The sequence below is a fragment of the Thalassophryne amazonica genome, chromosome 11 (assembly GCF_902500255.1).
Source record: "Thalassophryne amazonica chromosome 11, fThaAma1.1, whole genome shotgun sequence".
NCBI lineage: Eukaryota > Metazoa > Chordata > Actinopteri > Batrachoidiformes > Batrachoididae > Thalassophryne > Thalassophryne amazonica.
The window spans coordinates 39,454,817-39,469,091 of NC_047113.1; the positions used below are offsets into that span (position 1 = coordinate 39,454,817).

Genomic DNA, 14,275 nt, shown 5'->3' on the forward strand with positions numbered 1-14,275 from the left:
TGCTGCAGTGTGTGCAAACCTGGTGAAAAACTACAGGAAACATTTGACCTCTGTAATTGCAAACAAAGGCTACTGTACCAAATATTAACATTGATTTTCACAGGTGTTCAAATACTTATTTGCAGCAGTAACATACAAATAAATTATTTAAAAAATCATACATTGTGATTTCCTGATTTTTTTTTTTTTTTTTTTTTTTTTTTTTAGATTATGTCTCTCACAGTGGACATGCAACTAAGATGAAAATTTCAGACCCCTCCATGAGTTCTAAGTGAGAGAACTTGCAAAATTGCAGGGTGTTCAAATGGTTATTTTCCTCACCCTTATATACACTCAACAAAAATATAAACGCAACACTTTTGGTTTTGCTCCCATTTTGTATGAGATGAACTCAAAGATCTAAAACTTTTTCCACATACACAATATCACCATTTCCCTCAAATATTGTTCACAAACCAGTCTAAATCTGTGATAGTGAGCACTTCTCCTTTGCTGAGATAATCCATCCCACCTCACAGGTGTGCCATATCAAGATGCTGATTAGACACCATGATTAGTGCACAGGTGTGCCTTAGACTGCCCACAATAAAAGGCCACTCTGAAAGGTGCAGTTTTATCACACAGCACAATGCCACAGATGTCGCAAGATTTGAGGGAGCGTGCAATTGGCATGCTGACAGCAGGAATGTCAACCACAGCTGTTGCTTGTGTATTGAATGTTCATTTCTCTACCATAAGCCGTCTCCAAAGGCGTTTCAGAGAATTTGGCAGTACATCCAACCAGCCTCACAACCGCAGACCACGTGTAACCACACCAGACCAGGACCTCCACATCCAGCATGTTCACCTCCAAGATCGTCTGAGACCAGCCACTCGGACAGCTGCTGAAACAATCGGTTTGCATAACCAAAGAATTTCTGCACAAACTGTCAGAAACCGTCTCAGGGAAGCTCATCTGCATGCTCGTCATCCTCATCGGGGTCTCGACCTGACTCCAGTTCGTCGTCGTAACCAACTTGAGTGGGCAAATGCTCACATTCACTGGCGTTTGGCATGTTGGAGAGGTGTTCTCTTCACGGATGAATCCCGGTTCACACTGTCCAGGGTAGATGGCAGACAGCGTGTGTGGTGTCGTGTGGGTGAGCGGTTTTCTGATGTCAATGTTGTGGATCGAATGGCCCATGGTGGCGGTGGGGTTATGGTATGGACAGGCGTCTGTTATGGATGAAGAACACAGGTGCATTTTATTGATGGCATTTTGAATGCACAGAAATACCGTGACGAGATCCTGAGGCCCATTGTTGTGCCATACATCCAAGAACATCACCTCATGTTGCAGCAGGATAATGCACGGCCCCATGTTGCAAGGATCTGTACACAATTCTTGGAAGCTGAAAATGTCCCAGTTCTTGCATGGCCGGCATACTCACTGGACATGTCACCCATTGAGCATGTTTGGGATGCTCTGGACCGGCGTATACGACAGCATGTACCAGTTCCTGCCAATATCCAGAAACTTCGCACAGCCATTGAAGAGGAGTGGACCAACATTCCACAGGCCACAATTGACAACCTGATGAACTCTATGCGAAGGAGATGTGTTGCACTGCATGAGGCAAATGGTGGTCACACCAGATACTGACTGGTATCCCCCCCCAATAAAACAAAACTGCACCTTTCATAGTGGCCTTTCATTGTGGGAAGTCTAAGGCACACCTGTGCACTAATCATGGTGTCTAATCAGCATCTTGATATGGCACACCTGTGAGGTGGGATGGATTATCTCAGCAAAGGAGAAGTGCTCACTATCACAGATTTAGACTGGTTTGTGAACAATATTTGAGGGAAATGGTGATATTGTGTATGTGGAAAAAGTTTTAGATCTTTGAGTTCATCTCATACAAAATGGGAGCAAAACCAAAAGTGTTGCGTTTATATTTTTGTTGAGTGTGTATATATATATATATATATATGTATATATATATATATACATACACACCTAGTACCTCCAAAATTATATAGCGACCTGCCTCAGCAGATTACACAGCCCTCATCTCTGCTGAAAACCCATCTCTTCTCCTTGGCCTTTGACATGTACTAAAAAGTTGTGTTCATTTATTTGATTTTATTGTATGGTTGTTATTTTTACTGGTTATATTTTTATGGCTTTTAATTATTTTTGTTGTATTTTATTTACAATTTCTGTGTGTTTATAGTACAACATGTTCCCTATATTGATACTAAACGTCATTACTTTTATTGGCCTTTCCTGTGTTTGGAGAGACACAAAGAGCTGGAAGATCAAATCTCCACTGCAGTAGTACTTGCTTACCCTGAGGGAGTTGTATAAAGGACTCAGTACTTGTATCGTTTCCATTAGGGTACACTTCAGCCATTTTATTCATTCATTTATTTATTTATTTAAAAACCAGATGACCAACTGTACAGCCAGGCAGGCTGCAGAAAGAACTCAACCTGCAGACTCAAAAGGGGTTGATGTCATATGGTACTGGAGAAAACAGTGCTCAGACTGTTTCTGAGCTGAGTGCTCCCTCTCCAGAGCCTGCACACTCTATTATAAGACTCTGGCACCATTTTATTTTGTTTTTTAGCCAGCTTTCACCTGGTCTCTACTTTCTTTAAATCCATGTTTCTCAGTGTCTGTGTCATTTATTTGTGGTTTACAGGGAGACATCCTAACTGTCATCAGGAGAGTAGATGAAGACTGGATTGAGGCGAAACTTGGAGACAAAGTTGGAATTTGCCCTCTGCAGTTCACAGAGGTAATTTCGGTTACATTGTTTTCTGTGGTCGAGGTTGATGCCTGCTGTTTGACAGTCCGTGTCAAACAAAGCGAGTCAGTGATGCTGGTGCCAACATTTATTTCTTCCAGGTCACTACCTTAAGTTTGATTCAGAGTTTTATGTATGAATTTCACTCCTATGCTGCAAAGTGCAGATCCGGAGAGCTACTTTTCGTGTCCGTTAGCCTTTGACTGTGTGCGTTACTCCGGTTTGCAGAGTTGGCCTATCTTGCTGTAGCTGGCTGTTGTTTTCCTCTGAGAAATAACCTTCATCCATGCCAGGAAACACAAACACGCTCCCACAGAAGGGTTAATTTGGTTTGCCCCTCTACTCTGTTTTTTTTCTCTGGAGTCCTCTGGTCTGTGACCTTTTTCTTTTACAAACGTCTTTTACAAAGCCCACAATTTCACAGTTACCCTCGTCTATCTTTACCTCACTATGCTGCTCTTTCATCCTCCACTTTGCTGCTCTTCCCTCTCTTTTTGAGCCTGCCTGTCTTTGTGTCAGGCAGCCAGGCGTGAAGACACACTAATGCTTTCACTGCTTGGGTGGCATAACAGCACACCACTGTGGGGAGTGAAAGCATTAACGCCGCCATGCATGCCTGGCTCTGAGGCTCCGTGCCTCACTTTGCGTCCTGCTTTTGGCTGGTACTTATCCTCCGGCATGCTTGTCTGTCCAACAAGTTATAGAGTTGGCAGTGTGGCGATAAGTGGATGTATATAGACAGCTGTTTTGCAAGAGCAGTGGTTGACAAGCGTTAGCAGCAGGTAGGAGGGAGCCGGGAGGATCTTCTGTGTTACAAATTGTCATGATTTATGCCGTTGTTAATCTTGACTGTGTGCGCTTCATCTTTTTAGCCCAACTCCGTGGCTGCAAAACTTCTAGAGGGAAAGAGTCGAAGAGCCAGTGACTCTGCAGAATTTCACCTTCGGACAGGGAGCGGGGGCAAGGACAAGGCCGCTGACATATCGAATTGGGCCACACATGTCGGAGTGCTTCAGGTCCCTACAAAGACACCCGTCATCAGTGCCCTGCCCTTCTCCAACCAACGGAAGCAGTCCAGCTTCAGCAGCCACTTTCATCAGGCAGCCAAAGGCAAGAGCACCAACATCAGCACCTACAGAGTGAACCATCAGGCTCCAGCACGTTTCTCTGCTGTACACGGACACGCTCAGCCGTCTAGGGTGAACTCTTATCGCACCAAACACCGGTCTGACAGCACACGCAGACACCTGTCACAGGTGAGTCATACATCACAGTACTACATCATAATGTTTGTCATGGTGATGTCATAAAGTTTCTTTTTGAGATTTTTTTTTTAATAACTTTGTCCCGTAATTATACTCTACTCAACTTAAAAAAAGGTTTTGGTGTTATTAGGTAGAGAAATGATTTCATTTAAGTTATTCTGACTTCTTTATTTTACTGCCATTCTACTCCGAAATGTCCATGTAAATTGTTAACCTTAATTTAAATGAATTACATGGTGCAGTTCCACTTTTACAATCAAACTGTTTATTTTAAAAGCACGGTTGACATATGTCAACTGTTTTTTTAACTATGAACAATTTTATGCCATCATTTTTGTAAGTTCTCAAATGACTAAAATGTGAACATGCAAAAAAAAAAAAATGCTGAAAGTACTCTTCAGTTTCAGTAACATGCAGTAAATCCATGAAGCCTTTTTGGTCTTTTAACAGAAAACACTGTTAGCAAACATCACATTTTTCATGAAAGGAATGCGTTTATAGTTGACCCACCCAGAGGTCAAACCGTCCTCGGGAATGCAGGGAGGGAATCATGACTTGAGGAATGAGTGAGACTTCAGCATCACCCTTATGTTTGCTGTTACCCTGATTAATAAGCTCTCATTTAGACACATGATGGAAGGCAAATGTGGAAAAGTGCTTGGACTTTTTTTTTACTTAAACATGCTCGGGGGAAAGGAGTGAGGCAAGGGGATGGAAAGTCTCAGAGATCCTTAATCAGAGATCTGTGATGTAAACCAGGGTCCGGTTTCATAAAGCAGTCTAATCTTCTTTAGTCAAGTAAACTCCCTTAGTTGACTCATTTTTTTTACGTTAATCGTTGCACAAAGCACTTAGTCAGCCAAGTTTCATGTTACCCGACTAAAGTTTTTACCTTGGCACAGAGGAGGCTAATCTTATTTTAGTCAACAAAACTTCAGAGTCTTACCTCAAAAATGGCGGCTATGATGTACCACCACTTGATGGAGCACTCAAGAGCACCCCTACCTCACTTGTATTCCTCCAAAAGGAGATCTTCCTCCGCTTTTGGCCATGGTTGTAGCAGATGACTGTCATGATGTGTTTGTGACAGTTCTCACATTAGCCACCAGACGTTGCTGTTATGCTGAGCAGTGTTGTGTGCACAAAAAGGCTTGATGGAAGTGCTGTAAGTATGTAGAAGAAGAACTGCTAGGCTAAGAGCTAAGCACGTCGTTCTGCAGTTTGTAATGTGTCTGTAAATGTTAATAAAGCCAGCTCGTGAAGCAAAGGCTAGATAGATCGTGACAATGACCAAGTAAAAAAAAAAAACAAAACTCATGCATTGGAGGCGTTTCTTGGCAACGCCACTCGCAAAGCCGTTATGACCTTGAAAATTGTTGACTAACGTAAGACGGTTAATCTACAAGTTTATCTGTTGATGTGAAACAGTTATTAGACGGATAATGTTGGGCGATTACCCTTAGTCGACGAAGTAAGTTTGGTAGACAAAAAGATTAGACCACTTTATGAAACTGGACCTTGAGCATCACCACAGTGATCATAATAAACATAATCATATTTCCAGGTAAACTTTATTACAAAATTGACAAATATCTATTTCTTTTTATGCTTTTTCATTGCACATCTGCAGTACCTCCACCTCCCACCAGGGGGACGCGACCCACACTTTAGGACTGCTGTAACAAATTGCACCCATTTTTTTTTTTTCCTTTTTAAAGTCATTTATTTATTCTTCTTGTGCAGAGTTGATGCTGGGAGAAAAATACATATGGAAAAGAACTATAACATCATTCATGTAACATTTGATAATAATTTTTGGATGTTGAGGTTTATAAGCATAATTAGCTGCACAAATAACCCAAAGTTGGGAAATCAAATAACTGTTTCCATGTGAAGTAAATAACTTGGTGTTTATCTTCTGTGTTTACTTGGGCAAAGTGAGATAATTGATTTCGCAACTTTTTTCAAGTAAACACAAAATGTGAGAAATTACAAAGCATGAGTGTTGGGAAAGTGTAGTGACACGGACCCACAACAGGGGGCGCAAATGAACGGTCAATAGATGAGCCAAAATATAACAATTTAATGTTGTGAATGTGCACAACGAACATACAGACAATCTCAGAATATCATAACAGTCAATACACAAAAGTGACGTGTGGGCAGGCTCGAGGATAGAAGACGTCTGTCCCAAGAAGAGCCGGAACCACACGATTTCCGCCGCCCCAGAACCTGGTGAATACTGGAGCCGCCAAGTCCCGAATTCCCAGGTGATCACCGTCCCCGACTGTCGGATCTGGTACTGCTGGCAAAGAACAAAGACAGTCAAGTGTGGGTGTGTGTACACCCAGTAACAACAACGGTGGGAATGCCACCTCCACCTCTCACTCAGAATGCTGAGGTATTTACAGTGATCCCTCAGAGGAAAAGAGTGCCGTCCTGCACTCACTCAGCCTCCACAAGAAGAGGGACCAGTACTCCTGCAAACACTCACAATATACAGCTTATTAGAAACACAAATGGCTGAGGATATTACCTCCAATGAAGTATGATATCTCGGCAACGAGGTGGAGATGACGTCTGGTCTTTATGGAGTGAGATGATGTTGAGTAGATGGGTGACAGCTGTCGCTCAGCTGTCACCCCCGGCTGTGTCCATGGCGGCAGCGCCCTCTCGTGCCTGAAGCCCGCACTTCAGGCAGGGCGCCCTCTGGTGGTGGGTCAGCAGTACCTCCTCTTCTGGTGGCCCACACAACGAGTTTCAGTTCAACCACTTGACACATGCTGCATACCTTTTGCATGATTCAGTATGATGACGCTTGTATTACTTTGGACTATTGTTTCCACCAACTGACAAAGGCAGGGCAGAGGTTATGTGAATCACCTCAGTCTGTTTGTCTGTAAAAAGGAAGCATATCTTAAAAACCAATGGACAGATTTCATAGATAGAGAGAGAGAGAGAGAGGAACCTCAGTTTTAGAACTTAATTAGTTCCAAAATGTTTCCTGAAACCCAAACAAATTTTTCCATAAGAAACCATGTAAAATGGATTAATCTGTTCCTGGCCCCAAAAACAACACTGTGTTTTACATTTTTCAGCATTTCATGCATAAAAGGCAGACAAAAACAATGAATATGCATGACGTCTTATACTAAATACTGTACAGTAATTAAAAGACAATTTAATTTCACCTTGCCTGTTCAGAGGAGACTTGATGGCATACATGGTACATCAGCAACAACTTTTCCACCTCTTCCAGTGTCTGTGATCTTTGTTTGGTAATTATTGTCACTCCTGTGGCAACATAAGCTCACTTTATTGCCCCTTTGTTTGTCAGTATGGTGATAGAGATGGACAATTTTGCTTCGATATGATCTCTTTCGTCACCTCTATTGTGGTTCTCACAACTTTTCTCTTTGGGTTTTCACCTTTGCTTCCCTTCTTTGGCTCCGTAGTGGCTTCTTAACGGACAACAAATAATAAAAGCCATAAAATAAAGAAAATTCATTGTACGTATGTCAAAATCCAGTTGAGCGTGCGAGTTCATACAGCGTACAAAGAGCAACAGGTGCAGAGTGACTAGCGCACGTCTATATTGGTGGCTGGATGTTCTTCTTCTTTGAAATTCAATGGCGGTTGGCAGAAGGTCAGATGTTGTTCATGAACTGAGATTTTATTCACAAACTGGTGCTTTTTTCACTTGAAAAATATGTTCATGAACTGATGTGTTTGTAAAGAGAGTATATATATATATATATATATATATATATATATATATATATATATATATATATATAAAATGTGTGTGTGTGTGTGTGTGTGTGTGTGTGTGTGTGTGTGTGTGTGTGTGTGTGTGTGTGTGTGTGAGTGACCAGAGCATCAGCCCACCCCCTATTTTGAAGAATGTTGGTTAAATGCCTACCCTAGATTAAATTGCTTGTTAACGTTTATTAAATGCCCACCCTAAAATAAATACATTTTGTGACTGCAAGACATGGTAAAAAGCAAAACATATTGAGTTTTCACGATGTTCTTTTCGTCTCTTCCACATCTTACTTCTGACAATGTCATCAGTGTGCTGTGGTAGTACAACCCCTGGCAATAATTATGGAATCACCGGCCTCGGAGGATGTTCATTCAGTTGTTTAATTTTGTAGAAAAAAAGCAGATCACAGACATGACACAAAACTAAAGTCATTTCAAATGGCAACTTTCTGGCTTTAAGAAACACTATAAGAAATCAAGAAAACAAAATTGTGGCAGTCAGTAACGGTTACTTTTTTAGACCAAGCAGAGGGAAAAAATATGGACTCACTCAATTCTGAGGAATAAATTATGGAATCACCCTGTAAATTTTCATCCCCAAAACTAACACCTGCATTAAATCAGATCTGCTCGTTAGTATGCATCTAAAAAGGAGTGATCTCACCTTGGAGAGCTGTTGCACCAAGTGGACTGACAGGAATCATGGCTCCAACACGAGAGATGTCAATTGAAACAAAGGAGAGGATTATCAAACTCTTAAAAGAGGGTAAATCATCATGCAATGTTGCAAAAGATGTTGGTTGTTCACAGTCAGCTGTGTCTAAACTCTGGACCAAATACAAACAACATGGGAAGGTTGTTAAAGGCAAACATACTGGTAGATCAAGGAAGATATCAAAGTGTCAAGACAGAAAACTTAAAGCAATATGTCTCAAAAATCGAAAATGCACAACAAAACAAATGAGGGAGGAAACTGGAGTCAACGTCTGTGACCGAACTGTAAGAAACCGCCTAAAGGAAATGGGATTTACATACAGAAAAGCTAAACGAAAGCCATCATTAACACCTAAACAGAAAAAAAACAAGGTTACAATGGGCTAAGGAAAAGCAATCGTGGACTGTGGATGACTGGATGAAAGTCATATTCAGTGATGAATCTCGAATCTGCATTGGGCAAGGTGATGATGCTGGAACTTTTGTTTGGTGCCGTTCCAATGAGATTTATAAAGATGACTGCCTGAAGAGAACATGTAAATTTCCACAGTCATTGATGATATGGGGCTGCATGTCAGGTAAAGGCACTGGGGAGATGGCTGTCATTACATCGGGGAGGTGATGGTCTAGTGGTTAAGGTGTTGGGCTTGAGTCCAGAAGATCATGGGTTCAAATCCCCACCTTACTGGAAAATCACTAGGGGCCCTTGGGCAAGGCCTTTAATCCCCTATTGCTCCCGGTGTGTAGTGAGCGCCTTGTATGGCAGCACCCTGACATCGGGGTGAATGTGAGGCATTATTGTAAAGCGCTTTGAGCGTCTGATACAGATGGAAATGCGCTATATAAATGCAGTCCATTTACCATTTACATCATCAATAAATGCACAAGTTTACGTTGATATTTTGGACACTTTTCTTATCCCATCAATTGAAAGGATGTTTGGGGATGATGAAATAATTTTTCAAGATGATAATGCATCTTGCTATAGAGCAAAAACTGTGAAAACATTCCTTGTAAAAAGACACATAGGGTCAATGTCATGGCCTGCAAATAGTCCGGATCTTAATCCAATTGAAAATCTTTGGTGGAAGTTGAAGAAAATGGTCCATGACAAGGCTCCATCCTGTAAAGCTGATCTGGCAACAGCAATCAGAGAAAGTTGGAGCCAGATTGATGAAGAGTACTGTTTGTCACTCATTAAGTCCATGCCTCAGAGACTGCAAGCTGTTATAAAAGCCAGAGGTGGTGCAACAAAATACTAGTGATGTGTTGGAGCGTTTTTGTTTTTCATGATTCCATAATTTTTTCCTCAGAATTGAGTGATTCCATATTTTTTCCCTCTGCTTGGTCTAAAAAAGTAACTGTTACTGACTGCCACAATTTTTTTTTCCTGATTTCTTATAGTGTTTCTTAAAGCCAGAAAGTTGCCATTTGAAATGACTTTAGTTTTGTGTCATGTCTGTGATCTGCTTTTTATCTACAAAATTAAACAACTGAATGAACATCCTCCGAGGCCGATGATTCCATAATTTTTCCCAGGGGTTGTAGTCATATGACAGTGACAGCAGTTTTAAAGTTTGCGGTGATAGAGCTGCAGCAGATAGAGCTGGAACAGATCTTGCACAGAGGCAGTGCTCACACACTGCGACGGATTAAGTTAACTGACAGAAGAGATTTAATTAATAATTTGTCTTGTAGCAAAAATCGTCCAGTGCAGCAGGTTTTGGGGTATTTCGGGCTCTGATAGAATGAGTGGGTAAACATAGACTGCTGGTGTGCAGTGTTTCTGGTCGCGAATACAAGACAAACAAATAACACACATATAAAGCTGCTTTCCCATGTCAGCAGTCAGTGACAAAGGCAAACTGGATGTTTCATTATTTTCATTGAGATGCTGATGGGAAAATTCCACCTCCTATGCCAAATGGATGTTGTTTTATCTTTAACAAGAAGAAAAAAAATAGATGAAATGTTTAAGTGCAGAGAACCATCTGGTTTTAAACAGGTAGGAATAATCTCTATGATACCATCATTAAGCTACCATCAGAGCCAGGTTTTCCTGTTTTAATGTAAAAGCTGTGCAAAATATTTCAATCAAGTAAATGATTTTTTGTGTTATCTTTGAAAAATGACTGCGCGTCACTTTTCTGCAGAATGCCGCTGCAAACGGAATTCTGCTGTGACAGTTTTTCTGCTGCGGACATGAAAAGGCAGCTTAATGCCGGCTGGGCATGTGTGTGTGTGTATATATATATATATATATATATATATATATATATATATATATATATATATATATATATATATATATAGGTAAATGTGATTTGCAACATTTACAGCAATAAATACAGGTGATATGTTGACAGTTTATATTGCCAAATTAGCAGCACATCCTAGCATTCATTGACATTAAAATTCAACATAATACTTCAGGAATACTGCATCAAGGCTTGCTAGTGCCTGAGTGCAGTGCCGAACGCCTCTGCAAGGTTTATTAATATAAATTGTTGCCAAGTGCCCTGCCCCGTGAGATAACAATTTCCTTTGATTCAGCTGAAAAATTCAAACAGTCTACAGAGAACAATCACACATTCATCATTCTAAACCTCATCATTCTAAACCTCATGCTTGTTGTGCTAAGAAAGGTTTTCAGGAAATGAATAAGTGATAAAACAGGAAGCGCTAAAACATGGAGAGAAAATGATGAAAAAAGCAAAGCACAGTGTTGGGTGGAGCAGCTGAATCAAAACAAAATGTGCGAGCTGTAGAAAGGCAAAACACAAGAAGTAGGAAGAGGACAAAAAAGAGAGCGATTTATGGAGTGGGAGGCTTAGAGAGTTCCTAGCTGTGTGTGCGCTCTTATCTTTCATGCTGATGATGATGAGTCACTGGTGAAGTTAGTTATATAACAGACCCCTCTCTCCACTGCCGTCAGACTCCTTCCTCTTCACTAAGCAGGTAATGCTCACTTTCAAATCAGTAGGCCAGTGATGAGCCTATGCAGTTTTTTTTGTAAAGAATGACAAAAGATGAGGTTCACCTCTTCATTGTTTGTTTTTTTGTTCTCACTTCTGGCTTTGTCGTGATGCTGTTTTCCATCAACTGTGGCTGAAATTATGCATATTTTCACTTTCTGATCGTCACACAGCAATGATATTATCTGTTCTGTGCATGCTACATCAGATATGTGGTTGGTTTACGTTTGTAAAATATGACTTTGTAGTTAATATGCAAGTTGCATTATTGATTTATTTCAGCACCAATTTATTTAGTGAAAATCTGATGCACCATTGCTGATCCGTTCCAGTTATTTGCACTGTTTGGGGAAAAGCAGAAACAGGCTGTAAAGAAGAATGGCTGGATAGTCAGTCTGGTCAGTGGTTATGGTAAAGTAACTATAGGCATAGTATACAAATAATGAATGTTTGAGTTCAGTGGTACGAATATTTCATGATCTTCTCCTGTATTAATATTTAGGTTTCAATATCTACTCCTGTATATTATATAGTACCATATTTATTGTATATGTTGTTTATTACCCTTAATATTTAAATATAGTTATATATGATGTCTTATCTTTCTTATGTCTTATTATTTATTATTATATATACTTTTTCTTGAGCTGCTTGGGTGTGTAGGTAGAGTTCCCATGGGATAAAAAAAGCTTTTCAACCTACCATCCCTGGTTCTCAAGACCAGGCACCTCAAAATAGTTCCACCTTAGAATTGGAATTTTATATATAAGATATAAGTTACTGAATTTTCATGAGGTGAAAGCTGGAACATGCTTTTCAATAAGGTGAAGCCGATTTCAGTGGTATGTTCCAGCTTTCACGTCATGAAGTATTTGTTCCATTGAAAGAATGTAAAAACATTCATTATTTGTTTTATATAACAGCTAAAATAGATCCTTGTCATTTGATTTTATATTAATTTATAAACAACAGAAAAGGGACATACATTTTGGTGCGGCACTGCACTGACTTTGTGTACTTCCAAAAAAAAAAAAGTTTGTGTACTTCCTCACTCCAGCGAAAAGTCACGTCAGAAATTTGTCTAGCTTTGGTGCATCAGGGCTCCTCTGACATGAACAATTCGTCACCAACTTTAAATAGGAGTCCAAAAATAATTCTGACGATGTCGTCCGTGATGCTGTGCACCAACTTCGTGTACTTCCAAAAAAAACAGACTGTGTACTTCCTCAGTGCAGCAAAAAAAATTAGTCCAGCTTTTCATTCTGACTTCCTCCTGACAGCTACTCATGCCTCCAGATGGCTTATAGTGCCAGGGTTTTGTTTTGTGTGTGTGCACACGTGTTTTGTGTGTGTATATGCGCATGCATGTGTGTGTGTGTGTGTGTGTGTGTGTGTGTGTGTGTGTGTGTGTGTGTGTGTGTGTGTGTGCGCAGAGTGCAATGGTACCAAACATATGTAACCAAAATTGCACGCTAAGTGGAACCAAATTGGGGCAGCACGGTGGCTTAGTGGTTAGCACTGTTTCCTCACAGCGAGAAGGTCGTGGGTTCAATTCCCTTGGCCTTTCTGTGTGGAGTTTGAATGTTCTCCCCGTGTTTGCGTGGGTTTCCTCCGGGTGCTCTGGTTTCCTCCCACATCCAAAGACATGCGGGTTAGGTGGATTGGAATCTTTAAAAAATTGTCCGCAGGTGTGTGTGTGGGTGTGTCTGTGTTTGTTTGTCTATTTGTGGCCCTGCGACAGCCTGGCGTCCTGTCCTGGGTGTACCCCGCCTCGCGCTCTATGACTGCTGGGATAGGCTCCAGCCCCCCGCGACCCTTAATTGGACTAAGCGGTAGAAGATGAATGAATGGAACCAAATTGCACTCTAAATGCAACGCAACACAAATGGGACGATTAATCCATGTCACGTGATATACAAAGCACAAATCAAATGACAAGGATCCACTCAGCCGTTATATAAAAATTTTATTGATATCAATGTCGTTTTTGACTGCCTGTCAGTCCAATTTGTTTTAGAGTTGCTTAGCAATTCCTGATGTGTTTTCTGTGTGGAAAAAAATGAAAGCATATAGAGGTTTTCAGCATCAATGTTGCTGTTTTCGAGTTTGCTTGACACAGAGTTGGACATCACAACATTACATCTGAAAATATGATTCATGAGTTTGCAACACAATGTGCTGCATCAGCTTCAGCCATGGCATCTCGTAGTCAGTCCAGCATCCTGTGGTTTGCAGTAGAGGGTGACACGGGAGTAGATTTTCACTCTTGTCCCATCCCACTCCCCCAGAAAAATTCCTGTCCCATCCCATTCCTGGTAAAATGACTCCCACTCCCATCCTGCTCCCATTCAGAATGACTCCCACTCCTGTACTGCTCCCATTCAGAATGACTCCCACTCCTGTACTGCTCCCATTTTTTCCTTCTTTTAGTTTTTAGGCAATACACTGAATTTGATTTGATCTTCTCCCCATTCTTTTTTGGATTACTTTGTGTTCTGCAGTTTTATTTCAGAAGATATGGCAACAAGAACAGTTTATCTGTGGTAATACAGGGAGGCACTTATTGCCTAAATCCAAATTTAAAAAACTTCAGTAAAAGACACAAAACATAAATAATGCATGGCCTGTGGTCTTATAGTTTTTCAAAATGTGATGGTGCTGGACATGTAATGATCCTGACATTTACTTTGACTTCTATTTCTGTAACTGCAGACTGTATGAAACTGACATATTTCATGCTTTGTGTGGTCAGCTTCATTTTTAT

General features: G+C 40.7%; 1 protein-coding gene across 5 annotated transcripts in view; it reads left to right on the forward strand.

Annotated features, from left to right (window-relative positions):
* sh3rf2 (SH3 domain containing ring finger 2) overlaps positions 1–14,275 on the forward strand; it is a 54,195-nt gene that overhangs the window by 22,225 nt on the left and 17,695 nt on the right. For all 5 annotated transcript variants that reach the window (XM_034181432.1, XM_034181431.1, XM_034181435.1 and 2 more), the window contains exons 4-5: positions 2,688–2,783; positions 3,665–4,048. In XM_034181432.1, coding sequence (XP_034037323.1) covers positions 2,688–2,783; positions 3,665–4,048 — 480 coding nt within the window. The remainder of the gene's footprint in view (positions 1–2,687; positions 2,784–3,664; positions 4,049–14,275) is intronic.